Raw genomic sequence first — 25,852 nt, forward strand, 5'->3', positions numbered from 1 at the left:
AGAGCCGCCGCAATGTATGTTATCCCCAGCAAGCTAGAAAATAAAACCCCCAAAAAAAAAAAAAAAAAGACAGCTGTACTGTTTCTCTGCGTTGGTGATTGATGCTTGGCATGTACATGCCTACACCAATTATAGGAGGGTATGTGCGCATCCGCTAGAAGTCGGTCTGTTGGCCCCAACGTGCATATCTGTTAGTATATCTGTTAGTCATGCATGTGCGTAATATCACCCCACCCCATCCCTTGGGTACCTACATTCCCACGAGTCTGGATTCCGAGGTGATTCATGGAAGACACTGCAGGCATTGGCAGGACAAGCCGATCTTCAGAATGCCAAGGAGAAAACAAGTTGGCTTGGTCAACGTCAGCTCCCCCTTTTGGTAAGCCGTTTTATTGTTGTTTGGTACCAAAACGCCCATTTGAGCCCGTGCGGGGATTTACGGGGGCCCACGCTGAGCACGACGGTACTTCCGTAAGGTGAATCCGGGGTTACTTCAAAATGATCCTCCTTACCTTATCCCTCATCTGGGTCAAGTCCATCCCTCGGGTTCGCTGGATGCCACGGTTTTGTTTCTTATTACCCTCCCTAAGCCCCCGCCATCGCCCTTCATTCAGCTCTCTTCAGCCCGTCTCTTCTTCATTTAGCCATTGTATACTGACCTCCACCTTCCCGCCAAGTCATGGCCGGTCGTCGTTAACCACGTCTTCCACATTCTCCCCCACATTCATTCCTACTTCGTACTACAGTAGCCCCTTTCTTTGGAATAATCTCGAACCAAGCCCACCCACCGAACCCCCGCCGCGATAACCATATCAGCACATATCCTTGGACTTAACGTTTCCGCGCAGCCGGTATGCCTTCCGGCGAATAACTACAGCAACGAATAACTTGGACTATTAACCCCTTTCCTGGCTACATTTTGACCCTGTGAGAGCCGCCATCGCCGACACTTGGATCCCGGCATATCCCATGTCCCGCTCTCACGCCACCGTAATACCCAAGATCTGAAGGCCGGCCCTGTGCCGCAAAACCACGCGTTTTGTTACCGAATGATCCTTCTTCGATAACCGTCTACCCTGCAACCCGGCGAAGGGCATTGGGGAGGTGAATACGCGAGAAGAGGTTCATAAACGATCCTGGCCTCACGTTGTCAAGATGTCGTTCTCCGTCGCCGTTCAATCCGCCGTTTTCTACTACCTGGCGTGCACCCCATGTGCTAAAGTTCGGCATCGCCACAAAGCCCGACAGCAGGCCAAAAAAGAGCGTGAAGAAAAGTCGCAAATCGAAACACGGCAGCCGGGGCTGTACCAACATCCCTCACCGTTCAACACAAATCCGTACTGGGACGAGGAGATCATGATGGGACCGAGCCTGCCAAAGAAGGGGAGGGGAGGTGACGTGGCAAGCAAGAACACCAGCCAAAGAGGATTGACGAGTGCCGGCCAGGATAGCGGCATAACTACGAGGAGTAGTCTAGCCACCAGCCACGGAGGGCCACCTGCAGACACCATCACTGCGGACACCACTGCGGACACCACCCTGGATGCGATACCAAATGCGATACCAAGCTCAGCAATCATACACGGGCTGGGAAGCGCCCCCACGGTAGTACCCGAAGAAGATGCCGATGCCGCGAGCACAGCACTGAGCAAAACGGCGTCTGTCTCAACAGGCGACGATTGGAACCGCAAACGGTACCAGCGCGAGGACGAGGAGCTGTGGGGGCACGAGTTATCTAGGACAGGTCACAAGCTCATGGATGCCATCAAGCAGGCCGGCACATCTGCGGGTCGCTTTGTGGAGGCCAAGTTGGGCAAGGAAAAGCCTGTGACGGATACAGACCGATATAACTTCTACTACCCGCCAAAGAACCCTCCGGTCAACGACTATCACCCACCAGTCGTGAGCAGCAAACCCTCGCACATAGACGGCCACCGCTGGATGTTGCAACCACCACCGCCGGCGAAGGTTATGGAGGGGAAGGTGCCCGTCAGTAGGAGTGCTAGCACGGCGAGCATGGTGAGCAAGAGAACCATGGCCTCGGGCGACGGTGCGCTTGCCCGGTTGGTCGGGGAGCGGGCTGTCGAGGCTAAGATGCGCATGGGCGAGACTCCAGCCGAGACTAGGGATCGCTCTAGCTCGTCGGCAAGCAGGCCGCACACCCGGAGGTCGGTGGCCACGCCCAGGCCGAAGAGCCAGCGCACTATGAGGAGCCGCAGCCTCAGTCTATCTGCCGAGTCGGACGAGGACCCAGAGAAAGCCGAACAGAAGCATAAATCAAGAACACGACGACCAGTCGCGGCACCTACCTTCGAGTCGGACGACGAGGGGGAGAGGATATCGAAGGGCCGAAAATCATCGGGCAACTCTATGCCTGCGACCCACGCGGCTCAACGACCGCGACTTTCGACGATTCTGAACTCCGACACAACCGAACAGTCTGAAGTGGCCCTGCGAAACGATGAGGGCCATGCCGAGCCAGCGGTCCAAGAAGTTACGAATGCAAGCCCAGGCGAACCGTCCGGCCTGACTCAAGAACAGCTCTCTGCGGATAGGAGCCTTGCATCACGGGCCTGAACCCGAGCCTGCAGGCTTTGCGGCGATTCGACTCAACGGCGCGTGTGCTCTACCGGTGATATTTCTTTCCTGGCCTCGGCCCCTGCTGTACTCACATCGCATTTGGTATACGGGATGGCATTCATATCTTTGGCTTGGTCTGCTTGGGTTTTCGGAAGGCGTCTGGCTGCATCGCATGGGTAAAACAGGGAAAATTAAAATGGGACAAGGGAATGACCTTGCAAACACGGCGTTGATTTTGGGAATTGCATTACCATACACTTCTGTACCTCCCTATGGAGTCGAAAACGGCCCTCCTACCTACCATGCCATACATATATAGCATTCGAGGGGCTAAACTGAGTTCCTGTGTCGTTGAAGAGAACCGTCCAAATCCTCGATGCCTCTGAATATTTCCCGCAAAAGTGTGTCTTGCCGTTTTTGGGTGCCGTAGTCCTTGATGCACCACCGTTCCAGCCCTTCGTATCGTGCCTTTTCTAACCATAACGCCAAAACAAGAGCCCAGTCAGAATGCCAAGAGAACGGTACCTCCCCCCAGGGTTTAGAGATGCATCCCGCCCTCATCATCATCATTGTCCATCCCGAGCTCCCTCATCCGCTGCTCCAGCCGCCTCCTCAGCTCCTCGTCCGTCAGCGAACCGCCCCCGCCTCGTGTGCGACCCTGCTGCCCCATCGGCCCGTCGAGGTGCACCTCACCGTTCCGGATCGTGCCTGTCTGAAAAGTCCCGTCCGCCCATGCCGAGTGTCTCTCCTCCTCCGCCCCGTCCGCTCCGTCCGCCGCTGACGCCGCCGCCGCAGCAGCAGAAAGAGAAGGAACCGAGTCAGCCTCCACGCCACTGTGCCCGTTGACGAGCGCGCCATCGGCAACAGTGGCCGCAGCCGCAGCCGCAGAGGAGGCGGCAGCAGCGGCGGCGGCGGCAGCGGCAGCCTCGGCGTCGGCCTCCTCCTTGGACTGGAACTCTGTCCAGCCGAGGCCGCGGGCCTCGACCTCGGCGCGCACAAGGCCGATGCGCTCCTGCATGCGGGCGATGACCGCCTCGTTCTCGCGGATCGCGTCGGCGCAGTCCGGGTCGGGTTCGCCGGGAGGGGAGGAGGCGGCGCCCTCGGCGGTGCCCTCGGCGAAGGGCCGGAGCTGCTCGTTGGAGTAGTCGAGGTGGGCTATGCTGTTGCGCAGCTCGAGGACCTTGAGGTGGAGGGTGGTGAGGGAGAGGTCCTTTATCGCCTCGGCGAAGCGGGCGGGGGTGATGGGGAGGGCGTCGAAGGACATGGTGGTTGCTCAGTTGAGGTTCTCTTGTGTGGTTTCTTTCAAGGTGAGGATATGGGCTTAGTTGGTTTTGGGCCGTGGGGTTGGATTGAAAGGCTTCTGAGAGGTGCCCGTGAAGGCTGAATGCCGTCGCTTAAAGCTACGATTGTTGGAGTCAGGGTCTGGCTCCAGGTTGAGATGATGTACGTAGACAGCACGGAAGCTTAGAGTTTAGTGTGGGATGACGCGGGGCACTTTCCCGCTGTGGGGCAGGGACTTAATTGCTGCTGTGGCTGCATAAAGTGCACCTAACCTGGCGTGCGTGAAATTTTTGGCTTGTGACCCTTCCCAAGATCAGGCTACCTACTATTTCTCGACAGCCTCATGCGACAAGCGACGGATTGAGGGCTGAGGGCTGAAGGCTCGCGACACGACGCGGCCTTGGCGCCTTATATATTGCAGCAATGACTACATCACTCAATGCCGCCGCCTTCCGGTCGAGACTCCAGCTCGCCATCGAGAGAGTCTCGAGGTCACCGGCAAGGTCGACCGGGCTCTCATGTGCTCGGTGTTACTCAACAAATCAGCCGCGCCCTGTACCACGGCTGTCTAGAGATCCCTTCGCCCGGACACCACTGGCAGCAAGTAGGCGCCTCCATTTCCCAAATCCGCAGATCCGCATTGGCGTGCGAACAATATTCTCGGGCTCAGTCATCAGGGACTATGTCGACCTACCCCCGAATTACCGAGACGACATTGGCCTCCCCTTCAGGGGGAAAGACCTTGAGCAGCACGAGGTCCTCGCTGCCTTTGGCCCAGGTATACGTCCTGCCGCCGCGAACAAGTTGCTACGTATCCTCCATGGCCGCAGAGTCGCCGGCACTCTCGACGACCCGGCTGTCAAGGTAAATACGGTGCAGTTCGCCGAGGAGCTGCAGAATGCCGCCCTTGCGTACCTTCGACAACGCGTTCCTGTCAACGAGATTGCCAACGCCGGACTGAGAGCAGAGGACGAGCTGCGGACGTTGGAAGGCTCGGAAGAGATGGAAGTCGAAGAGGGCGACAAGGCTAAGACGCCAGGATATTCGAGCCGTTTCAACATCTACAAGAAGGAAGAGGTGGACGAGACCCAACCGCAAGATCCTGTCTACGGACGAGGCGTGCTGGATAAAATACGAGCAAGGAATGAGGCCTTGTGGAAGGAAGAGCTCAAGCGGAGGGAAGAGGAGAAGAAGAAGCAGGAGGAGGAGCAGGCGAGGCTGAACCCGGGAGGCTTGCAAACCACCGATCTAAACCAGCCTCGGCAGGTCAGCGTGCGGATGCAGCAATGGATGGAGGCGGCGACTTCGGACCTAAAAGAGCCTCCAAAGATGCGGGCCTGGGAAAGGCTCCTGCCGTCGACCATCGTCGTGGCGCTCCTCGTGGGCGGTCTCGTCGCCTACGCCGAGTTCTATCGCCCGCCGCAACGCAAGGCAAGGCTCTGGCCCGACGTCCCCCCCGCTGCCGCCACGGTCCTTGCACTGATTGGGCTCAACGTGGCCGGCTTCATGCTTTGGAAGTTCCCGCCCCTCTGGGGCATGATGAACAGGTACTTTATGGTCGTGGCAGCGACTCCGAAGCCGCTCAGCATCATCGGCGCCATGTTTTCCCACCAGAAAGCCAGCCATCTGTTCACCAACATGCTCTTCCTCTGGTTCTTCGGGGTCAGGTTACATGATGAGGTGGGCCGGGGCAACTTCCTGGCGGCGTATTTCGCGTCGGGTTCTGTTGGGTTCCTGGCCACACTTTACTCACTTGTGCTGAGGAACCAGCTGCATCTGACGACCCTGGGGGCGTCTGGCGCCATATACGGCGTCGCGGCAGCGTACTTCTGGATGCATAGGTTCGACGGATTCAAGATCCTTGGCCTGCCTCCCGACCCGTCGACCGGTGTCCAGGGCTTGGGCTTCATCGGCTTGATGCTGGCTGTGAACATCTCGGCCATGTTCTCCAAGAACCATATGTTGGACATCGCGTCCCATATTTCTGGTATTGGGGTGGGCATCGCCGCCGGCCACCTGCTCGAGAAGAAGATGAACGAGAAGAAGCAGCGGTTGAGAGAGGAAAGGCAGACCAATCTGGGAATAGTGGACAAGCTCATGGAGAAGAAATAGTTGTCTCGATCAAACCCCATATAGGTATAGGTTTTGTATTGTATTGTACATTAATCCACTGTATAGACCTGTATTCAAATGCGGGAACGCAAACCATCTCTACTGCGTAGTGTTGTCTGCTCGAGTCCCTTCCTACGGCTGATAGATAGGTTACAGGCGAATCCATATACGCGAGGCATGCATTTGATGGCATATCTGTTGCTGGCGTATTGGCGCGGATGGTTGAGATCTCATGTACGCGAGGCTGCAGCGGTTGGCCAGTCGATGCTGTGTGAAATGTCTCCATTGTGGAAGGGGACGCAAGGTATTCATCTCTGTGGACATATTGCGGGATGGCCTAGCGCCTGTAAGCTCTTGGTGATATCTAATTAGTGCGAGCCCTCAAGTGCCAATTAAAGTTGGGCGTGGCACGATCCTTTAGCAATAGCGACGACTAGCCAAATGCTCCTGCTCTAACAGTTAAATGCCCCTGAGTACCTGAATGCCCCTGCCCGAATACCTAATTGCTCCTGCCAGAATAGCTAAATGACCCTGCCCGCGGAGACAATCCAAGTTTTTAAGGGGCCAGCAATATACTTTTTAAGGCATGGCTTCCGATCGTCGTGCTACGTCATGTGGGATTATGTACTACTATGTATCAACTGTCTTCGGAAACCCGGCAAGATACTGGTAGGTACTTCCCCCTAGGCTAACATGTGAGCTTGATTTCAAGGGTCTTGGCGGCGTACCTCCTGTCCTACCCAGAGCAGCGGTCTGATCGTCCGATCTTGTTGACACGCCTGCCCTGCAGCCCAGGATCGAGTTATTATTACTTTTCCCCAGCTTTATCCACCGTCTTTTTCGCCTTCTGTTCCTTGTCTGCGTTTGGCCGTCCTCCACGCGTATAGTTGGCTGCGCCCAGGAGTATGAGTGACGCACACTGCCATTTTCAAGGATTGACACGGCACACGGCACACATTGGGCCTTGAATACTAATATCCAGGGGATTCACACATTCTCGAGGCGGGCGAACCTCCCTGAACAGCTCCACAACCGCCAGCCATGTCTTCTCGCCGTGATCCAGACGACGACCTCTTCGATGACGAAGATCACGGAGACTCTAGTGGTAGCAATCCCTACGCGTCAGCCACGCGCTGGCGGCACCAGGAATCCTCGGCCTATGCCCGCCACGCGGCGCGACAGCACGGCCCGGCCGTCGCGCGAGAGCCCGAGGCGCGCGGCCGCGTCAACGACCTGACCGACTTCCTCAACTCGTCGCGCATCTCGCCCGACGACGCCGGGCACCTCGACAGGCCGCCCGGCACGCCGCGGTTCAAGCCCGTCTTCGCCGGGGCCGCCGAGGCGCGCGAGGCGACCAGCGGCTCGCGGCCCGTCACGGCGGCGGCCAATTCCCCCGAGCGCACGCCGACTGATGGGAAGGATATCGCCGTCGGGCCGCTGCTGAATTACAGGCGCATGGAGGGCACAACGTGGGTCGGGAGCGTGCTGGTGGTGACCAGGGGAGGCGGGAAGACGCAGGCCTTTGTGCCGACTCTGGTTCTGAGTCGTGCTGGGCAACGGGATGAAGGCGCGGGCGCGGGCACGGGCGCGGGCGGCACTAAGGTTGGGGGTGTTTGCCTCTATTCAGATCCCCGAAATACCTTTTGGAGATTCGATTTGTCCGTCCCGCTCGAGCAGGCCGAGACCAGGTGGGAGTACACGCTGCCAGACTTGCGCTTCGCCAGCAAGACGAAGCCCCAGCGGAGCGCCTTCTACGTCCCCGCCATTACAGAGTCGTTCAGGATCATGTTCCACTCTTGCAATGGGTTCAGCGTTGGAACCGACGAGAAGGCCTGGAGCGGAGCCGCACTCTGGAACGACGTCCTCAGGCGCCACGAAGAAGCGCCGTTCCACGTCATGTATGTTTCCGGGCGCCAAGATGAGCGGTAGAATCTGACAAGCTAACTCGCACAGGATCGGGGGTGGTGACCAGATATATAATGACGGGATCAGAGTCGCCGGTCCTCTCAGAGAATGGACGGATATCGCTAATCCGAAAAAAAGAAAGGACTACCCCTTTCCGGAGAGTCTGCGCCAAGCTTGTGATGACTACTACCTCAAGAACTACATTCGCTGGTTTGTCACCCGGCCTGCCGTCTAGCGATTCTATCACTGACTTTGACGCTTTTCCAAGGTATGGACTCGAGCCATTCGCTTCTGCGAATGGTCAGATTCCCCAGTTGAACATCTGGGATGATCACGATGCAAGTTGCCATGGAATCCTGAGCGGTGGTCCCCTGCTAACACGGATTTTCAGATCATTGACGGCTTTGGATCATATGTGAACGAGTTCATGAAGTGCGATGTAAGAGATGAGAACGCCCACTCTCGGCCCGGCCCCCTTTTCTGACGGTACCTGCAGGTGTTTAGAGGCATCGGTGGCACTGCGCACAAGTATTATATGCTGTTTCAGCACCACCTCCCTCCCCCGCCGTCGACGTACACCACGGGTGAGTGATACATCCTCTTGGAGAATGCGAGCCACACTCACAGTTGCAAGACCATGTCCTGGAATCGCCGTCGGAAACCGGCCAAGGGATTGACCCCGTCCAATTGGCCGAAGCCTATGTCCATCCACAGATGACCGAGCCAAACTACATCGTCGGTTCGAAGCCAGGGGTAAGACGAGCCCCAGCCTGGCCATGCTGGTCCATAAGCTTACTTGTACTCTACTACCTAGCCTTACGTTGCCGAACATTCGCACAATATGTTTGCGAGACTGGGAGCAAGAATAGCATTTTTAGGGATTGATGCTCGAACCGAGGTATGACGCCCCACGGGTATCGCATCAAAGTGTTCTGTCCCCGCCTCGTCTGACTCCAGTCTCGCAGCGCACCCGGCACCAGGTCAACTATCCCGAGACGTATGATCAGATATTCGACCGCTTACGGCTGGAGCTGGGCTCCGCAGCCCAATCTGGCAATCCATACAAGCATCTCATCCTCTTGCTCGGCATCCCAATTGCATATCCTGCAAGTCTCAGTCCGATGAGGCACCCCATAGCCGTTTGTTTACTGACTGGTTACAGCGCTTGACCTGGCTCGAGAACGTCTTCGCAAGCCCCGTAATGGGTCCAATTAAGTTCATGAACCGGAGATTTGGGGTCGGTGGTGGCTTCTTCAACCACTTTGACGGCAGCGTTGACCTCCTCGATGATCTGGACGATCACTATACTGCGAGAACTCACAAGAAGGAGAGGAACCTGTTGGTCGAGAGGCTGCAGGGCATCTGTGCTGAGTTCTCGATTCGCATCACGATATTAGGCGGCGATGTCCATCTGGCCGCGCTCGGGAGGTTCTATTCAAAGCCACGTCTGAACATCCAAAGCGAGAACGATCACCGGTATATGGTGAACGTTGTATCCTCGGCCATCGTGAACAAGCCTCCTCCAAGCGCAGTCGCAAATCTCCTCGCCCGGAGAAACAAGATCCACCACCTTGGCCACGACACCGACGAGACCCTGCTCAAAATGTTCGACAAGGATCCGGGGACGAGCACCAAGACTGCCAACCACAATCAGGTCACCATGCCCAGCCGCAACTTTGCCGTGATCACGGAGAACTCGCCCAATAATGCCGCCAGGCTGGGGCCGGAGACGGAGCCGTCGAACACCCTTGCGCCACCCCCGTTGGACAACCGGGCCAACGGCGACGCATCCAGCGTACGCCCTCCCGGCTCAAGCGCCGGCCTGAGCTTCCGAAGCAAGTGCTCGGGAGCATTCCCTGGCAAGGACGGGCACTCCCCACTCCACGCCGGCGAGGCCGGTGCGGGGACCAAGCACAAGGCCGCGTCGCCCACGGAGCACGGCAAGGGCAGCGACGGGGGCCTGGACATCTGCATCCGCGTCGAGATTGACCAGCACGACCGCGAGGGCCGGACAGAGCCGTACGGCCTGACAGTTCCGGCACTGACGTACGTGCCGCCAGCCCTGCCGCCCCCCGGGAGCGCGCATTCGCGTTTCAGTCGCCGTCTGGAGAGCCGGGCCACCTCGGTCACTGATGGCGCACCGTAGAGCGGAACATCATCATGCCGGGCGGCGGGAGTGGGAGGTTCTCTCTACACTGGCTGCAGGCGGGGACTGTGCTGGGAGGGAGTCAGTGTTGAGTGTCGTGTTATGGATTTATTTGGGCTGAAGATGAATGGAGCCATCGAAAGAAGGCAACCTGGTGCATGTTACCCTAAGCTATCTACGACTTAATAGAGAGCTGAAAAGTGAATGGGCGGATTTCGAACTACCGCTCCGATCTAGGTACCTGCCTCCATTTTTCTTCTTTCCCAAGAACTTCCCTGCCCACTGCAGATATCCAGACACCAGCGATCGTAAGTCTCTCCGATATTCGGCTGCTCGATGCTGCGCACCGACATGCGGCAGGCATCTCCTAGTATGTACTTGCTGATCTTGCCCTTGACGTCATTGGCCAATGCAGGTGGCTCCTTATCTCCCCCCACCGCCCCTCACCTCTAAAGCCGCGACAAAGCGAACATCTGGACTCTCCCTTGTGTCGGAGGCGACCGTCGACAAGGGGACCAAGCCCGAGGACGCAAAGAGTGTCACTTGACGCGGGCTCGATTACCTATAAGTTGAGCAGGTATCTTCTTGCTTCCTTCATCAAATGGCTTCCCGGAGAGTTGGCAGCTTGTTGATCAACGCTGGTATAAGTCGAGCTCAGTCCAATATCAGACCGAGACTACTGTCACCCTCAACACTATCACGCAAGACCGGATCGCAAATCAAGATGTCTACCATTGCTGCGTTTAAGGTGCCCAAGATTCTCAATGAGCCGAATGTACGTCTACCCTTCCCGCTCGATGTTTTGTCGTTCGCTTCGGATGGAGGCGCTGACGGCGACATTTAGCACCACTATGCCAAGGGCTCAGCCCAACGGGAGGGTCTGACGGCCGCAATTGAAGCATTGCAGAGGAAGGGTCCATTGGAGGTCCCCCTTGTAATCGCAGGCAAGGAGGTAAGTCGATCACTCGTCTACAGCTCGGCTACGAGCCTAGAGAAGAAACAGAGGAAACCCAGAGAGATTCTAACCTGCAATGCCGACAGGTCAAGACCTCGTCAACTGGAACCCAAGTCAACCCGGCCGATCACAATACCACCATTGCACGGTACTCGCGAGCAAGCCCAGAGGACGTGAAGAAAGCCATTGAAGCCGCCCTGGACGCCAAGGCAGAATGGGAATCTCTCCCCTTTGCAGATCGGGCCGCCGTCTTCCTCAAGGCGGCCGATCTGATCAGCACCAAATACCGGTACGACTTGATGGCGGCCACGATGCTGGGCCAAGGCAAGAATGCATGGCAGGCGGAGATTGACGCCGCTGCCGAGCTGTGCGACTTCCTGCGCTTCAACGTCCAGTATGCCGAGGAGCTATACGCCCAGCAGCCCGCCCATAACTCGACAGGAGTGTGGAACCGCGCCGAGTACCGGCCGCTCGACGGCTTTGTCTACGCAGTTAGCCCATTCAACTTCACAGCAATCGCGGGAAACCTGCCGGGCGCGCCGGCGCTGCTGGGGAACGTGGTTGTTTGGAAGCCGAGCGACTACGCCATTGCGAGCAATTGGCTGCTGTATAACATCCTGATCGAGGCCGGCCTGCCAAAGAACGTCATCCAGTTCGTTCCCGGCGACCCGCAAGAGGTCACCGATGCCGTGCTGTCTCACAAACAATTCGCCGCGCTGCACTACACCGGCAGCACGGCGGTATTCCGGAAGCTGTACGGCCAGATCGGCGCGGGCGTTGCCGAAGGCCGGTATGCCGGATACCCGCGGATCGTCGGCGAGACGGGCGGCAAGAACTTCCACCTAATCCACTCATCGGCCGACGTCGAGAACGCCGCGGTGCAAACTGTCCGTGGTGCCTTCGAGTTCCAAGGGCAGAAATGCAGTGCCACGTCGCGAGTCTATGTCCCGGCATCAATCTGGCCGAAGTTCAAGGATCATCTTGTCCAGGAGACTAAAGCCCTGGCCGTCGGTAGTCCCACAGACCACAAGAACTTCGTTGGCCCCGTCATCCACGAGGCTTCCTTCAAGAAGCTCTCAGGTGTCATCGACGACGCGAAGAACGACGCCGAACTTGAGCTCCTCGCCGGCGGCACCTACGACAGCTCCAAGGGATACTTCATCCACCCGACCGTCTACCAGGCCAAGAACCCCAGCCACAAGCTCCTCTCGACAGAGCTGTTCGGCCCAGTACTCACCGTGTACGTCTACGATGACACCGAAGACCCCGTAGGCGCGTTTGCGGCCGCGTGCGAGCTCGTCGACTCGACATCCGAGTACGGACTGACGGGGTCCATATTCGCGTCCGACCGGGCGGCCGTGCGCTTCGCGGAGGACAAGCTCCGCAACTCGGCCGGCAACTTCTATATCAACTGCAAGAGCACCGGGGCGGTGGTCGGTCAGCAGCCGTTCGGCGGCAGCCGGGCCAGCGGGACCAACGACAAGGCGGGGAGTATCAACCTGCTGGGGCGGTTCGTGAGCGTGAGGAGCATCAAGGAGGAGTTCACCACCACCACCAAGGTGGCGTATCCTAGCAACGAGGTTTAGATGGGATCGCGCATCTGATGTGGGCGGGAGACGGGAAGAAGAAGCCGCTTCCGGTATGGAATACGGATAATGATAAGACGAATCAAGGGCGGAAAGGCCACTACTCCCCAGTGGCGTTACACAATTCGATGCATGTACTGTACGTCGGCCCGAAAGAATGAAGATCGCAGAATTCGGAAGTGGCTGAGGTCCTCCCTACCATGTACCAGCTCTCTTGAGGCCAATTGAGCCCTCGATAAAGGGATTGGCAGAGAGAGGGCTTGTGATCCTGGCAGTTCGATCGCCCGGAGCTAAAGTGACGAGGTCTAGACCCGCCATTCCGTAGTGCCGCTGCTTGACCCGTCCCACTCTTCAGTCGACGATGGGGACCCAATGAATAAGATCCGTGCCAGCCTCATATCTGTGTCGAGGTTCGCAGGAGACAAAATATTGGCAGATGACCAGTGTCTTCTCCCGCGAGAACTGCATCATTTTCTGTCCAGAGCGGGAAACCCATTGAAATTCCGATTATTGGAGGTTCCAAGATCTGAGCGGAGCTGGCCAATCAACGGACCCACGTGCTCCCCCATTCGCTCCAGCTGCGCTCTGTCATATCCCAACACTAGCAACAAGGTGCGACAAGACAAGCGGAAGCTTTAATGGCATAGTGGCAGGGTTCCTGATGGGTGCGCACGCGACTCAATGGGTCCCTGGCGACCTCGTGGGCTGGATGACAATGATAACGCGGGCTTCTCTATCCCACTTCCCCTTCCTCCCCCTTCCCAGGCTCCGGACCATGCTCATTCGAAATGTGACCTTGCGTGAACTTTCCTTCCTCTGAACAGCCATCCATATCTTGTTCTGTTTGTTCCAGGCAACCTCCTTCGTTCCCATCTCGCCGTCCAGCTTGAAGCGAGGTGCCACAAGCAAGACAGGGCAGAAAAGATGCCTCGACCCATCCTTCCCCCGACCCCTGCATCCTCCACCGACCTCAAAGCCCAGGATGGTGCCAAGCAACTTGCCGCCCTCCAGCTGTCCTTCGAGCTGCCACCACCAGCCATGACCTCGCATGAGCACCCGCAACAGCCCTCGTCGTCCGAGCCAAACAGGGTCTCACCTACTGCTACTACGGGCGGCGCTGCGCCCCAGCAGACGCCCCCAGAGACACCGTACCCAGTGCAGCCGAGTGAGACGGTCAAGTCCCGCAGGCGGTCCTCGGCCAACCAGCCGCCGAAGAGCCAGTTCTCCCTGCCCCCGCCCCCGACCCGGTCGCGGAAGATCATCCAGGTGAAGCCGCGCTCACCGGACGAGCACCGCGGTTCCGGTCCCGGTTCCGGGCCCGGGCCATCCAGCGGCGGCGGCGCGAAGGGCGCGGGTGGTGCCGCAAGGTCGTCGGCGCACGCGGGCTCGCAGCAGCAGGCCACGACGGCGACGGCAGCCACCCCGGCTGCGGCTGGCGGATCGAAGAAGAAGCAGCCGTCGGCGACGAGCGCGGCCGGGAGGAAGATCGCGAGGAAGACGGCGCATAGCCTCATCGAGCGGCGGAGAAGGTCGAAGATGAATGAGGAGTTTGCCGTGCTGAAGGGCATGGTCCCCGCTTGTACGGGGGAGATGCATAAGCTTGCTATTCTTCAGGTTGGTGGATTTCCTTTTCTTTTCTCCCCCTGAAATCCGCCGTGTCGACTCAGCTGTCACCTACCGTTAAAGTGACGAGCTAATGTTAGTTGCGCTCTAGGCATCTATCGAATACCTCAGATACCTCGAGGATTGTGTGGCCAGATTAAAGGCTCGACAGGACGTGGACCCGGAGTCTCAGCCCGTCGAGCTCAGTCAGCCACCGCGCCCTGATCGTGAACAGTTCCATGCCGAACCTCGGTCCCAGTCATTCACAGGAGGCAACTCGCCGGATGTGGATATGACAGGATCAGAAGAAAGGTCTCCAACATGGACAGGAAGCCATCCCCGGTCACAGCAACCGTCGGTTTCGCCAGCTCTCATTGGCCGAGACTCCGGATTGAATTACAACTCGCGGCCTTCAGTCTCGACGGACCAACGTCACTATAGCTTCAGTGCGTCCGGGGACGTCTCTCCGGCCCTCGGTCCGCAGGCCTATCACTATGCGCATAGCACTCATTCTGCCTCTGGATCAACACTCACCAGCCCCGCGCTTGCTCCGCAGAGAGACATCGACCAGGAAGCAACCGCGGCTCTGCTGATGCTCAACCAGATCGACCGCAGAGGTATCAATAGGACCCCGAGTGGCCGGGGGATGAGTGTCCGGGATCTCTTGACCACTTGAGGAATGCCGGCGGCCAAATGGAAACAACACGCTCGTCGTTTCGACCTTCCTTGCTCTGTCCATGGATGAAGCGGCCTAGGTGGCAGTGGGAGCCTGAAGATCGGAGACTTGTCCCAAAAAGCTTAACTTGTTTCTCCGCCCGGGTGAATGCTCGGCGCCAGCATCTGGAAAGAGGAATACAGCTCAAAGTACCAGGGCATGGAGCCTTTGGTTATTCATTGCCAAACTGCTTCGCAGATTACTGTCACACATTCGTACACAGCGCCTTCTCTCATTTCGTTCTGGTACGGCTCATTCTCTGTGCCCCTCGCCGCCATATACCTCTACCGCCATGAACTCGGCACGCAGAGGTCCATTGTCCGTGCCAAATGGTTCGATGCTAGGATTGCTCGAGGTTTTGAGTCCCCCTGCGAACGCCGAGACCTAGGACTGTGTCAAGGCTGAAGTGGATTGGCCTTCTATCAATATGGTAATTGGCAAGATTGGCATGGTTGGCACGAGGATCTGCAATTGTGGCCCTATTCTCGCCGAGGAAAGGGGGCAGTTGGGGTAGGAGGGTGGACGTGCCTGGCTCTATTCCCCTCTTACAGGAGGTCAGATTGAAGAGTAGGATGGATATCGTTCTAGATTGTTGCCAGGATAGATGGCTCGATGGCTCGATGGCACGGGTCCCGCTGTCATGGTAATTGTTTGATTCGCTGGGTAGACACAGGTATAATGAGTTTCACCCCAATTCGAATCATACGAGGGGCAAGTTTTGACCTGTGTCAGAAGCTCAAAAATGGCATGTCGCGCAGCGGGATTTCTATCCCTTCTCAGCACGTGACATCCTTGACTTACACCACCAAGACGCAATGAGTAGTAGAACCAGATATCTCTACAGATAGAAGGTAGGGGCTGCGGAGGGAAAGTATATATGTTCCCCTTCTCCGTCTCTCTTTCACTCTATCTTCTCCTTTACGGCAAGCCGCAGCTTCCTTCAAGCCTTCTATCCCCTCAACTTCCTCTCTGGCCGGTCCACTTCCATCCCCTCTTCACTTCTTGAGCCGAGCCTCCCAACGGAGCCGGTGTGGATAAACAGCAGTCCTCGGCATTCTTTTGTTGTTTCCCTAGCTTTCCCGTCAGCCGGCCTAGGGAAAGCGTTCAAGACCCCGTCCCCGACTACTCATCAGCCCGCGACCTCCCACCGTACGACGGATCGGAACTCGATCCAGAAAAGAAGAGCCTTGAGGCCGCACGACGCCTTGGTGTTGAACAGAACAACTTCCTATTAAAGCTTCCAGTCAATCTTTCTATCAACTTTGTTACCACCACCCCGCCCTCATTCGAACCTCCCCCTTACTACCCCGGTCACGGCAAGGCCAAGTCCTTTCAATCATCCAACGCTCTCAAACCGAAGCCGCTTCGCCTCGTTCGAGACTCTCGCAAGAAAAGCCCGCCAGTCTTTTACTCCCGGAGTACCAAGACTCTCTTTCAGGGTGTCGCCTACATCAGTATAGACAACACCCCGCCAACCCCGAGGAGTATATCATTCAATATGGCGTCCAACCAAGCCATGCCAAAGGTTACTCCCCTCCCCAACGGCCCCCGTCTCCCGACTGGAGGCGTCGGAGGCGGCATGTCCACCTCCCAGACCAAAGAGGAGCTCCTCGCTGACCTCCGACGCCAGGTAAATCCTCTCCCTGCTCAACCTCGCCCTCCTCAACCTGCATCTATATCAGTATTTCATCCTGTCCCCCCCTCTCATTACCGCCCAGAACAAGGCGAGTGAGTAATGATTCTGACCCTCCCTTTTCTCGCCGGCTAGCTCGACGACTCGGTCTCCGACGTCGGCTCCTCCGTCGACTCCCGCGGCGGCCGTCGCCGCCGCAGACGCAACAACAAAGCTCTCGCCACCACCGGCGGGCTGAGCGCTCCGTATACCTTGCCCCGGCTCGCGGACACCAAACCCGTGCGGCTGCAACTGGGCCTCAATCTCGACGTCGAGCTTGAGCTGAAGGCTCGTCTGCAGGGAGATGTCTCGCTGACTCTGCTGTAGGTGTCCTTTCCCCCTTTTCTTTTTGTTCTCACCTGTACTCTCTACATCAGCGTCATCCATGCACTTTCAGCACCTCGCTTCTGTTGGAATCCGCGGGCTGACAATAGGCTCACACAGCAACTAAATGCAACAGAGTCGAGAAGAAGCAAACGCCCCGGCCGTCGACTGAGCTCAAGCCGGATTCCAGCGGGGTTGTCGAGAAAGCCGAGTTGTTCTATATGCGTATCGGGACGCTCAGGCTCCGGCAGCGATGGATTGATCAGGAACTAAGCCAGTCCCTGACCGTGACGGTCGCTTTCGGGCTCTCTCTTGGGGGTTTTGTTGTTGGCTTTGTCACGTCGAGATGGTTGGGCGCGGTTCCCTTGCCGTACTTGTCGTTTTGATTGTTTTTCTCCTACGTTTCCTTGCATCGGGGTTCAGGCGTTTGTGGGCATCTTTTTGCGCCGTTACATCTATCACCGGAGTGAGAGGCAAACACACGGGGTTGAAATCTGAAGACTGGAGATGGGTTTCACTTGTCCTTTCCAATGTATTAGGTATTTGGCCCACGTTCCAGTTAGGGTACTCCCAGGGGGCCATTCCCAAAATTGTGACAATAGAACAATCTGAAGAACCTGAGATCTCAGCATCATAACCGTACATCCCTAAAGAAACCTGCAAACTATCGGTGACCACACCTTTGTAGTTCTCTTCTGGTACTATGAGACCATGGAAGTTCGTTAAAGTTTGCTGGGCACTTTAAATGCCCATGTAGATGCTAAAAGTAAGGTAGGTGCGACCCTACTCTACTACCTAAGGTTTTGATTGAAGAGCAAAGAGGAACGCCCCTGCCCTTCTAGGAAGTTCAGCAACATGGATCAAGTCTGTCTGAGGAATGTCGTGCAAAGTAAGGATAAAATACCTATGGGATCTCTGTTCCGTACCGTTTTGTTGACATCAGTCTGTCTCCCTTTTCAGTCATTGACAAATTTAGCACCATGGCGAGCGAGTCTTCCGATACCGTTCATCCTCAAGGGGAGGCCGATGGCGACACCCTTTGTGAGACGATCATGGCCATAGATATGAAAGAGAGTGGTCAAGTTGGCTGTGCTTACTACGTTGCCATCGAGGAAGCCTTGTGTCTTCAAGAAGATATTGCCATGGCTGGCATGGAGCTTGTCGAGACGCTGCTCCTCCATGCACAGCCCACGACGGTGATCATCACTAACCGAGCGCCGGACAAGTTGATTGAATATTTGGAGAGTGGTGCCCAGAGGGTTGACTCTGATCAATGTATGGGACACGTCTCCAACCTTGCCGTTTTCCCCTGCTGACCATGAAAAAGCCAGTGACATCAACGGGGTATATGCCCTACGCACTGTTGGCTCATCCGAGTTCAACTACAACGCCGGAAAAGAGAGGCTACTCAACCTCAACTCGGAGTTATTCGGACCCCAATCCACCTTCTTTACCTCTGTTGCGGAAGATGATATGGATGACGCAGCAGGGGCTAGTCATGACGGCAAGCAGAGCAAGTTGATGAGGCTCGCCACACACATCAACCTCGATAGCCATCTGTCGGTAAGTATGTTATGTGTCCTCATTATTTGCTGAGTTCGTAACGTTGGCTCCAGATCGGATGTGCGGGCGCCGTGTTGAACGAACTTCAGCGCAGGCAAGCTGCCAAGTATTTGCCCGATGATCCAGACGCAATCCTCGCCTTCCGGGTCAGGAGCATTAAGATGCTGTCACTTGCCGACTCCATGTTTGCAAATGCCGATACTCTGGCAGCGCTCCAGATACTTTCTTCTGAGTCTCACCCAAACGGCCAGATGCAAGGCCCGGACAAATCGAAGTCAGGGGCAAAGGAAAACCTCTCCGTCTATGGGTTGTTCAAGTTTCTGGCCTCTACATCCCAGGGCAAGGCTAGATTGCGGCAAATGTTCCTCCGACCGAGTCTTGATCTTGACCTTATCCATGAACGGCAGAGGACCATTTCTGTCTTGCTCCGGCCGGAGAACTCTCAAGTGTTATCAAGCATGGTTAAGATGCTCAGGAAGGTCAAGAACGTCAAGACCTCCGTCCTTCATCTCCGCAAAGGTGTCGATCTACCCTCTCGGATAAGGTCGGTCAAGAAGGGGGTTTGGATGGCGCTATCGAGATTTGCTCTTGTTTCCATCGAGCTCAGGGAGGCAGTTCGCACTCTTTCCGGTGGAGAAAATCTCGCTATCGCCTCAAGGGTAAGAAACGCCTTCTGGTCTTGAACCTCAAGCAACTCAGTATGTCCCCAGCTTGAAGACGCTCACCAATGGTAACGGTGTGGCCAGGTGGTCAATGAGATCGAGCCACGGGACATTGTCAGAGTCGGTGAGATGATACACTCGGTCATTGACTTTGATCAATCGATGGAGAGCAACCGAACAGCAGTCAGGCGAGGTGTCAATGCTGAACTGGATGATCTGAAACACAAATACGACGGTCTCGATGATTTCCTCTCCCAGGTTGCCGCGCGCCTGGCGCAAGTGATACCCGAGTGGGCTTGCGAATACGTGCAGAACTGCATCTTCTACCCCCAGCTTGGGTTTCTTACAGTGGTCAGCCTGAACCCAGAAACAGGAAGGGGGAACTACGAAGGCGAAGGCCTTGTCGGCGATATATGGGAAACGATGTTTGTGAACGAAGGCCACGTCTACTACAAGAACACCATGATGAAGGAGCTGGACGAACAGGTTGGGGACATTTTTTGCATGATCGTTGGTTGGTCTTCCCCTGCCCCAGCTGATGCCAACCACTGACTTTTCAACCAGATAAGGAGATTGAAATCATCCACGAACTCGGCACAAAGGTCCTTGGGCATGAGGACGCGATGATTGCCGCCTCGGACTTATTTGGGGAACTTGACAGTTTCATCGCGCTGGCGCTGGGCGCGGAGAGATATCGCTGGACGATTCCACGGATGACAAGGAAGAACGTGGTCAAGATCCAGGGTGGACGTCACCCTCTCCAGGAGCTAGTAGTTCCTTCATTCATTGCGAATGACTGTGGTATACATGGGGGCTGTGGAGCCCGACCTGAAGAAGACGAAGACATGTCAATAGATGGGGAGGAGGTGCCGAATGGGCCGAGCATGTTGGTCTTGACGGGACCCAACCACTCCGGCAAGAGCGTCTATCTCAAACAGGTGGCTCTCATTGTCTACTTGGCACATATCGGGAGCTATGTGCCCGCGGAGCAGGCAACCATTGGCCTGACTGACAGGATCCTGACGCGGATAGCGACGAGGGAGAGTGTGTCTAGAAGCGAGAGCGCTTTCTCGATCGATTTGAGACAGGCAGCGTTCTCCATGAACTTTGTGACTCGGCGGAGCCTTGTGCTTATAGACGAGTTTGGCAAGGGAACGAATGCAAACAACGGCGCCGGCTTGATGACGGCTCTGCTTGATCACTTTCTCAGCCTGGGCGAGGAGACGCCCAAGACCCTTGCCGCCTCGCATTTCCACGAGATATTCGAGAACGGGTTCCTCGAGGAGGACGACAACCTTGCCTTTGCACACATGGCCGTGAGAGTGGACCTCGAGACCACAGACCCCGAAAACCAAGTGACGTACCTGTTCCAGCTCGTCCCCGGGCGGAGCACGTCTAGCTTCGGGAGCATATGCGCAGCCATGAACGGCGTCGACAGCGCGGTGGTCGACAGAGCCGAAGCCCTCGTGCTCTTGTTAGCGCGAAACGAGGACCTCCAAGCCGCCTGCGCGAAGCTCTCGGACGAGGAGGAGCGGAAACTCGAAGAAGCGGAGGCGGTGGCGAGGCGATTCATCGAGATGGACATCCCCACGCCACCGCTGCGAAGGGGTGGTATGCAGAGGGTCACCCCTGACGTTGATCTCTTTCGGCATATGCTGCGCGACCTCGTGTCTCCGCGACGAGGGTCAGGTTCTAGCCCATAGGCCACATGATGCGCTCCAGGGAAGTACTCGGATTCTTTTGGCCAGGTTAAATTGAATGATGGTGCATGGAAGGAACGGCTCGTCTTTATATGATTATGTTCTCAATGCGATGACCGCTCATATGGCCGAAGGGTATCTCGTTACATGGCCCTGTTGTGTACACAGGTCCCTCCCAGCAATGCACACCTTCTAACTTCCAAATCCAAGGGTGGTCCCCTAACATGAAACTATGCGCCGATGAAGCCCCTGACACCTGCTCCTGATAAATACAAAATAAACGCCATACTCTTTGTACTTTTCATAAACGTAGCTAGACCATTTGCGGTCCGTCGGGATATTAACCTCGAACCACGTAACACATTAGACCTTCCGATACACCTCCGGGCGTCACCTCAAGGCAACGGCAATGGCCAAGGGCAAGCCGGCCCACAGATACGACGGACCCATGCCCCGCCCCGCCGCGCTATCTGGCGGGGTTGCAAACGGGCTCGAGTCGGTCGGGTCCGTATTCGGCGCGGGCTTGGTTTTGGTGGACGACTGCGAGCTGGCTCGCGTCACCGGTGTTGTTGTTCTTGCGGGGGGTTGGCTCGCGACCGCCGTGGTTGGGGCTCTGTCATCTGCTGATGAGCCCAACGCCCTGGTCTCGGTCGGCTTCGTCTCCGACTCTGTTGTTGGCTCCTGCAGGGTTATTCTGCTCTGCTGCGGGGTGGTGGTCGGCGTCGTGATCGGGGTGAGTCTGGCGATGGTGGTGGTGGTGGTCGTCTCCGAGGTCGCCTCGGGCAGCCTCGCGATGAGGGTGCTCAGCACCCGCTCGGCCTCGTCGATGGAGCTCTCGGGGATCGGCTTGTCGATCGACGCGCAGCCCGCCTCCATGGGGTGCAGGAACAGCGCCTCGGCGCTCCGCACCTCGCCCGTGCAGTGGTGGTACATGCAGACCAGGACGTTGTCGAGGAAGGAGCCTCTCGCGGCCTTGCACATGCATCTCGGGTTGCCGATGCCGCAGGCGCCGTTGCCGATGCAGCTGTCGATGCAGGTGGAGAAGACGACTGACGAGGAGGAGGAGGAGGTGGTGGAGGAGACCTGGCTGAGGAAGGGGAGGATGACGGCCGTCGTGAGGAGGGCGGATCGGAGATGCTTCGGGAGTGCCATCTTCAGATCAATCTTGATCTCAAGTCTGCGTATGGGAGGGAATCGAAGGTGCGCGGGTAGATGCGCTCCTCCTGGGGGGACACCGCCGGGAGGACGCAAGATATGTGTGAACCCAGAATGGGCATCTTGAGGGCTGTCGCCAGGCGGCGCAAGCTCGAGGAATGTTGATTGTGGAGGCGGGGGGGGATTCCCAGGGGGGGTTGGCGTTCGGTTGATGGTCTGTGATTGGAGCTCCAATGCTGTGCGTATCCGTGCATGGCTGTCAGCTTTGGTAAGTTGAAACACCGCGACCCCGGCCTTCGCCCACTAGAACTTGTTTCTACAGCTCCTTGTTAATCGGGGGGGAGGCACTGCCCAATCAATAGTCGTGCTTCATCCAAGATGGGATTTCAGACGAATCGCAGGAGCAAGCGTTTCATGTTTCACGAAAGGCAGCAGGGGAACTTGTCAGCCCAAACCCAAGTTTGCCCAAACCCAATTCGACTGGATAATGTCGTCACAACCAGAAGCCCTGAGCTGCTTGCATAGCAAATTCCACGATTGGAATATCAACTACTTCAATTAGTCAATCTAGTAAGGCTAAGCAAGGTATTTACAAGTTTAGAATGGCCAACTTGAGATGTGTCGCTGAAAGGCGCCACTGCAGGGAATGTGGTGGTGTTTATAGATCTGCAAGATCAGATCCAGGGTGTAAGATCCGCCCAAATTCACTCGATTTAGGGGACGCTCCGCTTCGGTCGCAAGCGGCTTCAACCAATGCCCCCGACATTCTCATGCCAACGGGCAGTGGCCGAACTCGTTGGTTTGGACGTCATCGATTCCTGGGCAAGAAACATAGAAGATAGGGCACCGTAGTCCAGGTCTCGCAGAGTGGAACGGCCGAAGATGATGCCTTCGGATTAGCTCAGGAGTGCAAGAGCTGCTTCGACATCAAGACCATAGCCTCCAATCTCGAAGGTCAGCAACACTATCGAGAAATAAAAAGCAGAGTTTGTGGCTATTGATTTCGGGCGTTGCGGGGGTATATTGGGAACAAGATGCCTCCCGAGAAGGAAGCGATCACCATGGTGCCAGGGGTCTATTCCGTTGAGGCTGACAAAGTTGGCTGTCGCCTTCAGGTTGTTGCCTAACTGATGTCGCTGCTAATCAAGCTGTAAAAAGAGTATGTCACTTGTCAAGCCTGCTCCAAAGCCGAGAAGGTGTTGTTGGTTTCATAGTTTTACAAGGTTGTTTCACACAGGGGGTGAACCAGGATATGGGGCGGCGGGTAGTTTAGGTTCCTTCGCAGGCGACCGGAGCAGTCCGTGATACCCGTCGACGTGTAATTCGCCTCTCAAGCGCTAAAGTGGAGTTTATCATAATCGGCGATTCGACCGGAAAGGGGGTATTGGCCAAGCCCGACATACAAGATGCCAAAAACATGGCCCATTGTAGGGGGTAAGCACCCGCCTGACTGCAGGAGCATGTGGTCGCGCGACAGGATTGGCGACGCTATTGTGGGGTGGTGCTCTAGACCCCCGTGATGGGTTCAGCTGCGCCGCAGCTCACTAACGACCAACGATCACCACCCATCAGGTGTGGCGGCTAGAAGAGTGATGCCCACAGCCTCGTGCCGCCATGTCGGCGAGGGCGGTCCCCTAAAGAGAATCTCTTAAATCCTTCATCTATCCCGTGCTCAAGTTGCGCGCTCGTCTTTAGCCTTCTCCTGTACTTCTGCGAGAACCAACACCAACACCAACACCATAGCAGCCACAGCCAACAACTCGTCGCAATGGGAGAGCCCCGGCCTCCGAATCTGGCCGCACTCAAGAAAAAGTTTGAGGACTTTGACCTTGGTGAGGTGTATGACAAGGCCAAAGCTGCCGCCTTGGATCCAGAAGCCCAGAACTTCGTGGTACTGTTTGGACCGCAACACGCCAAAATAGCCCTTGACCTGGGGCTTGATGACTTTAGGGACCTTCAGAACTGGAACAATGATGAAGATTATCCCATTCGCTGGATGTGAGTCAGCCTGCACTTGACCTCAATCGGACAGGGACATGCTAACACTCTGTCCTCCAAAGTAACTTCTGGAACACGACGAAGCAGGAAGATGTAATCGACCACATCGGACAGGACTACGGCTTCACTCGACGGCTACGAGCCTCGATCACAGCATGGGACAAATACAGAAGGATCGTCAAAGACCAGTCCGCGAAGGAGAATAAGGAGAAGAAGAAGCAGTCGGAGCCTGAAAACATACACTCAACGGTGATCCAGAAGGAGGATATCGAGCAAGGGTTGAATGGAGTGCCCGATAAACATGCGCGCTCCCATACCGTCGCTATTCAACCTCGGCCGGATCTCGAAGAGCTTTCCTATTTCAGGCTGGTACAGAGTTCGATGAACTACATTACCGTCGACCACGGCGAGAGATGTAAGTTTACAAGACACCCGGTAATGCGGATGGAAACGGCCGCTGACACGCACTCAAAGTCACATGTATCGGCGCGAACTGGCTTCATTTGCGGTCCGAACATGACAAGCAATTGGTGCCTCCCAAACATTGGGCGTGGCTCACGCTGTGTAGTACGAGTGGCAAATGCACCGACACGGTGATATCTATCCACGAGGAGCCAAACCTGGAGGAGCCAAACCTAGCAGGGCCACCAGAGGATGCGAAAGTTGCCCTAGAACGGCGGCTGAAAGAGCTAGCGTTTATGCGGTACAACACCGTGGCAGTCCTCAAGCAGCTCTCCCTCATTGGCATTGCTCGCACCAAGGACAGCGCTTTGTCGTTGAAAGCCATTCGGGAGCCGCTTGGGCGCGAATCGTCACCTCGGATCCGTTCTTCCACTGCCGTTCCCAGGGAGAGGATCGCCGAGGTGGGATCGAGCAACCTCTTCTACTATCTTTTTGAAGACACTTTGGCGGTAGTTCCGGTCCTTAGCAGTTCAAAAGTGGCCCTCGAACATCTTGTCAGTTGTCCCCTCACTCTTCAAACCTAACCGCAACTTTGCTGACTGGCTTTCCGGTTTGACTAGACCAAGCGTATTCTTCGTAGCGCTGTAAGTATTCAAGGTGCCTTTGAGAAGTGAGTGACCTCAGTATGGCTAACAGTGCCCAGCGTATCAAGGAAAAAAAGACAGCACAGTCTGACATCATACCCGAGCTTCACAAGCTCGGAAAGGACCTTCGACTCTTGCAACATCTATTCAAGAGCTACAAGACCCTCATCCAGACAATCCTTACCCCTCCCGACACCGACGTCTCAGAACGTATCAAACTAGACCAGCAGGCCCGCGATCGATTTCGGCGTCTCGGAGACCGCCTTCAGTTGCTGATGTTGAACACGATCAAAGAGTACCTCAATGAGAAGAGTGAATTATCAAGCACGGTCGGTTTTCCCCTGTCTGCTTGCGGCCCGGCCCCAGAGGGGGGAAAGGAAGAAACCACAAATTCTGACGAGAATCACTAGTATTTCAACCTCACTGCGCAGAAGGACTCCCAGGCCACTGCCCAGCTGACGCAGAGCGCGACGCTTCTCGCCAAGCTCAGCGTCCTCTTCTTGCCCATCAGCTTCGTGACGAGCTACTTTTCCATTGAGATCCCGGGCCTGATGGACTCGTACACGCCCAAAACTTACTGGGTCTGCTTTGGAGTGGTCGCGGCCATATCCTTTTTGTGCTTGTTCTTCTTCGCTCGCCTTCTCATGGTCGTCAGTGACCGTCTCGACGCGGCGTCGGAGCAGCTCGCCCAGCGGGTCAAGAGAACTCTCTCCAACCACAAGCACAAGCACAAACACGATGACGATGGCGATGATCATGATGATTGAGTGGGGAACTTAAGATAGAGAGGACGTCCTGGGAATCTGTCGGATTTGAACTGCCATGGGATTTTTGGGTAATTTAAAGGGAC

The 25,852-nt window shown here is 56.3% G+C and overlaps 11 protein-coding genes across 11 annotated transcripts; 9 read left to right on the forward strand and 2 right to left on the reverse strand.

Annotated features, from left to right (window-relative positions):
* Positions 1-401: 401 nt before the first annotated feature.
* QBC33DRAFT_303617 (uncharacterized protein) lies at positions 402-981 on the forward strand. Its single transcript, XM_060423419.1, has one exon. The coding sequence runs from the start codon at positions 499-501 to the stop codon at positions 805-807; it is 309 nt and encodes a 102-aa protein (XP_060286092.1). The 5' UTR covers positions 402-498; the 3' UTR covers positions 808-981.
* On the forward strand, positions 982-2,832 carry QBC33DRAFT_303624 (uncharacterized protein). Its single transcript, XM_060423420.1, has one exon. The coding sequence runs from the start codon at positions 1,156-1,158 to the stop codon at positions 2,575-2,577; it is 1,422 nt and encodes a 473-aa protein (XP_060286093.1). The 5' UTR covers positions 982-1,155; the 3' UTR covers positions 2,578-2,832.
* On the reverse strand, positions 2,798-3,844 carry QBC33DRAFT_602694 (uncharacterized protein; the record flags this gene model as incomplete). The annotated part of the gene is made up of 1 exon (XM_060432157.1): positions 2,798-3,844. The coding sequence occupies one exon, from the start codon at positions 3,842-3,844 to the stop codon at positions 3,119-3,121; it is 726 nt and encodes a 241-aa protein (XP_060286094.1). The 3' UTR covers positions 2,798-3,118.
* A 440-nt stretch (positions 3,845-4,284) lies between these two features.
* QBC33DRAFT_576422 (uncharacterized protein) lies at positions 4,285-5,973 on the forward strand (the record flags this gene model as incomplete). The annotated part of the gene is made up of 1 exon (XM_060430910.1): positions 4,285-5,973. The coding sequence occupies one exon, from the start codon at positions 4,285-4,287 to the stop codon at positions 5,971-5,973; it is 1,689 nt and encodes a 562-aa protein (XP_060286095.1).
* A 1,041-nt stretch (positions 5,974-7,014) lies between these two features.
* Positions 7,015-10,024, forward strand: QBC33DRAFT_446284 (uncharacterized protein; the record flags this gene model as incomplete). Its single annotated transcript, XM_060424363.1, is given in 10 exon segments — positions 7,015-7,871; positions 7,927-8,088; positions 8,147-8,220; positions 8,240-8,241; positions 8,270-8,317; positions 8,375-8,462; positions 8,513-8,631; positions 8,693-8,776; positions 8,844-9,017; positions 9,041-10,024. 10 exon segments carry the CDS (start codon positions 7,015-7,017, stop codon positions 10,022-10,024), a joined length of 2,592 nt encoding a protein of 863 aa, XP_060286096.1.
* Positions 10,025-10,185: 161 nt separating this feature from the next.
* Positions 10,186-12,786, forward strand: QBC33DRAFT_303682 (Aldehyde/histidinol dehydrogenase). Its single transcript, XM_060423422.1, has 5 exons — positions 10,186-10,332; positions 10,440-10,799; positions 10,869-10,976; positions 11,066-12,704; positions 12,775-12,786. The coding sequence occupies exons 2-4, from the start codon at positions 10,626-10,628 to the stop codon at positions 12,563-12,565; spliced, it is 1,782 nt and encodes a 593-aa protein (XP_060286097.1). The 5' UTR covers positions 10,186-10,332; positions 10,440-10,625; the 3' UTR covers positions 12,566-12,704; positions 12,775-12,786.
* Positions 12,787-13,347: 561 nt separating this feature from the next.
* QBC33DRAFT_303836 (hlh transcription factor) lies at positions 13,348-15,169 on the forward strand. The gene is made up of 2 exons (XM_060423423.1): positions 13,348-14,179; positions 14,280-15,169. Exons 1-2 carry the CDS (start codon positions 13,490-13,492, stop codon positions 14,841-14,843), a joined length of 1,254 nt encoding a protein of 417 aa, XP_060286098.1. The 5' UTR covers positions 13,348-13,489; the 3' UTR covers positions 14,844-15,169.
* A 1,211-nt stretch (positions 15,170-16,380) lies between these two features.
* Positions 16,381-17,264, forward strand: QBC33DRAFT_556307 (uncharacterized protein; the record flags this gene model as incomplete). The annotated part of the gene is made up of 3 exons (XM_060429715.1): positions 16,381-16,512; positions 16,651-16,877; positions 17,015-17,264. The coding sequence occupies 3 exons, from the start codon at positions 16,381-16,383 to the stop codon at positions 17,262-17,264; spliced, it is 609 nt and encodes a 202-aa protein (XP_060286099.1).
* A 449-nt stretch (positions 17,265-17,713) lies between these two features.
* QBC33DRAFT_602697 (muts domain V-domain-containing protein) lies at positions 17,714-20,806 on the forward strand (the record flags this gene model as incomplete). The annotated part of the gene is made up of 6 exons (XM_060432158.1): positions 17,714-17,767; positions 17,839-18,153; positions 18,206-18,441; positions 18,495-19,100; positions 19,188-19,617; positions 19,668-20,806. Exons 1-6 carry the CDS (start codon positions 17,734-17,736, stop codon positions 20,804-20,806), a joined length of 2,760 nt encoding a protein of 919 aa, XP_060286100.1. The 5' UTR covers positions 17,714-17,733.
* A 387-nt stretch (positions 20,807-21,193) lies between these two features.
* On the reverse strand, positions 21,194-21,955 carry QBC33DRAFT_556309 (uncharacterized protein; the record flags this gene model as incomplete). The annotated part of the gene is made up of 1 exon (XM_060429716.1): positions 21,194-21,955. One exon carries the CDS (start codon positions 21,953-21,955, stop codon positions 21,194-21,196), a length of 762 nt encoding a protein of 253 aa, XP_060286101.1.
* Positions 21,956-23,726: 1,771 nt separating this feature from the next.
* Positions 23,727-25,769, forward strand: QBC33DRAFT_512564 (uncharacterized protein; the record flags this gene model as incomplete). The annotated part of the gene is made up of 6 exons (XM_060425917.1): positions 23,727-23,956; positions 24,019-24,371; positions 24,431-24,912; positions 24,979-25,002; positions 25,062-25,331; positions 25,413-25,769. The coding sequence occupies 6 exons, from the start codon at positions 23,727-23,729 to the stop codon at positions 25,767-25,769; spliced, it is 1,716 nt and encodes a 571-aa protein (XP_060286102.1).
* Positions 25,770-25,852: the final 83 nt, after the last annotated feature.

Source organism: Phialemonium atrogriseum (genome assembly GCF_030411735.1).
Source record: "Phialemonium atrogriseum strain 8032-3 unplaced genomic scaffold QBC33scaffold_5, whole genome shotgun sequence".
Taxonomy (NCBI): Eukaryota; Fungi; Ascomycota; class Sordariomycetes; order Cephalothecales; family Cephalothecaceae; genus Phialemonium; species Phialemonium atrogriseum.

Excerpts from the sequence above, each read along its gene's own strand:
- QBC33DRAFT_303624 (XM_060423420.1), top strand. The coding sequence starts at position 1,156 with ATGTCGTTCTCCGTCGCCGTTCAATCCGCCGTTTTCTACTACCTGGCG.
- QBC33DRAFT_303836 (XM_060423423.1), top strand. The coding sequence starts at position 13,490 with ATGCCTCGACCCATCCTTCCCCCGACCCCTGCATCCTCCACCGACCTC. Across the intron at positions 14,180-14,279 it reads ATAAGCTTGCTATTCTTCAG|GCATCTATCGAATACCTCAG; the intron begins GTTGGTGGATTT and ends GTTGCGCTCTAG.
- QBC33DRAFT_303682 (XM_060423422.1), top strand. The coding sequence starts at position 10,626 with ATGGCTTCCCGGAGAGTTGGCAGCTTGTTGATCAACGCTGGTATAAGT. Across the intron at positions 10,800-10,868 it reads AGATTCTCAATGAGCCGAAT|CACCACTATGCCAAGGGCTC; the intron begins GTACGTCTACCC and ends GGCGACATTTAG. Across the intron at positions 10,977-11,065 it reads TTGTAATCGCAGGCAAGGAG|GTCAAGACCTCGTCAACTGG; the intron begins GTAAGTCGATCA and ends CAATGCCGACAG.
- QBC33DRAFT_303617 (XM_060423419.1), top strand. The coding sequence starts at position 499 with ATGATCCTCCTTACCTTATCCCTCATCTGGGTCAAGTCCATCCCTCGG.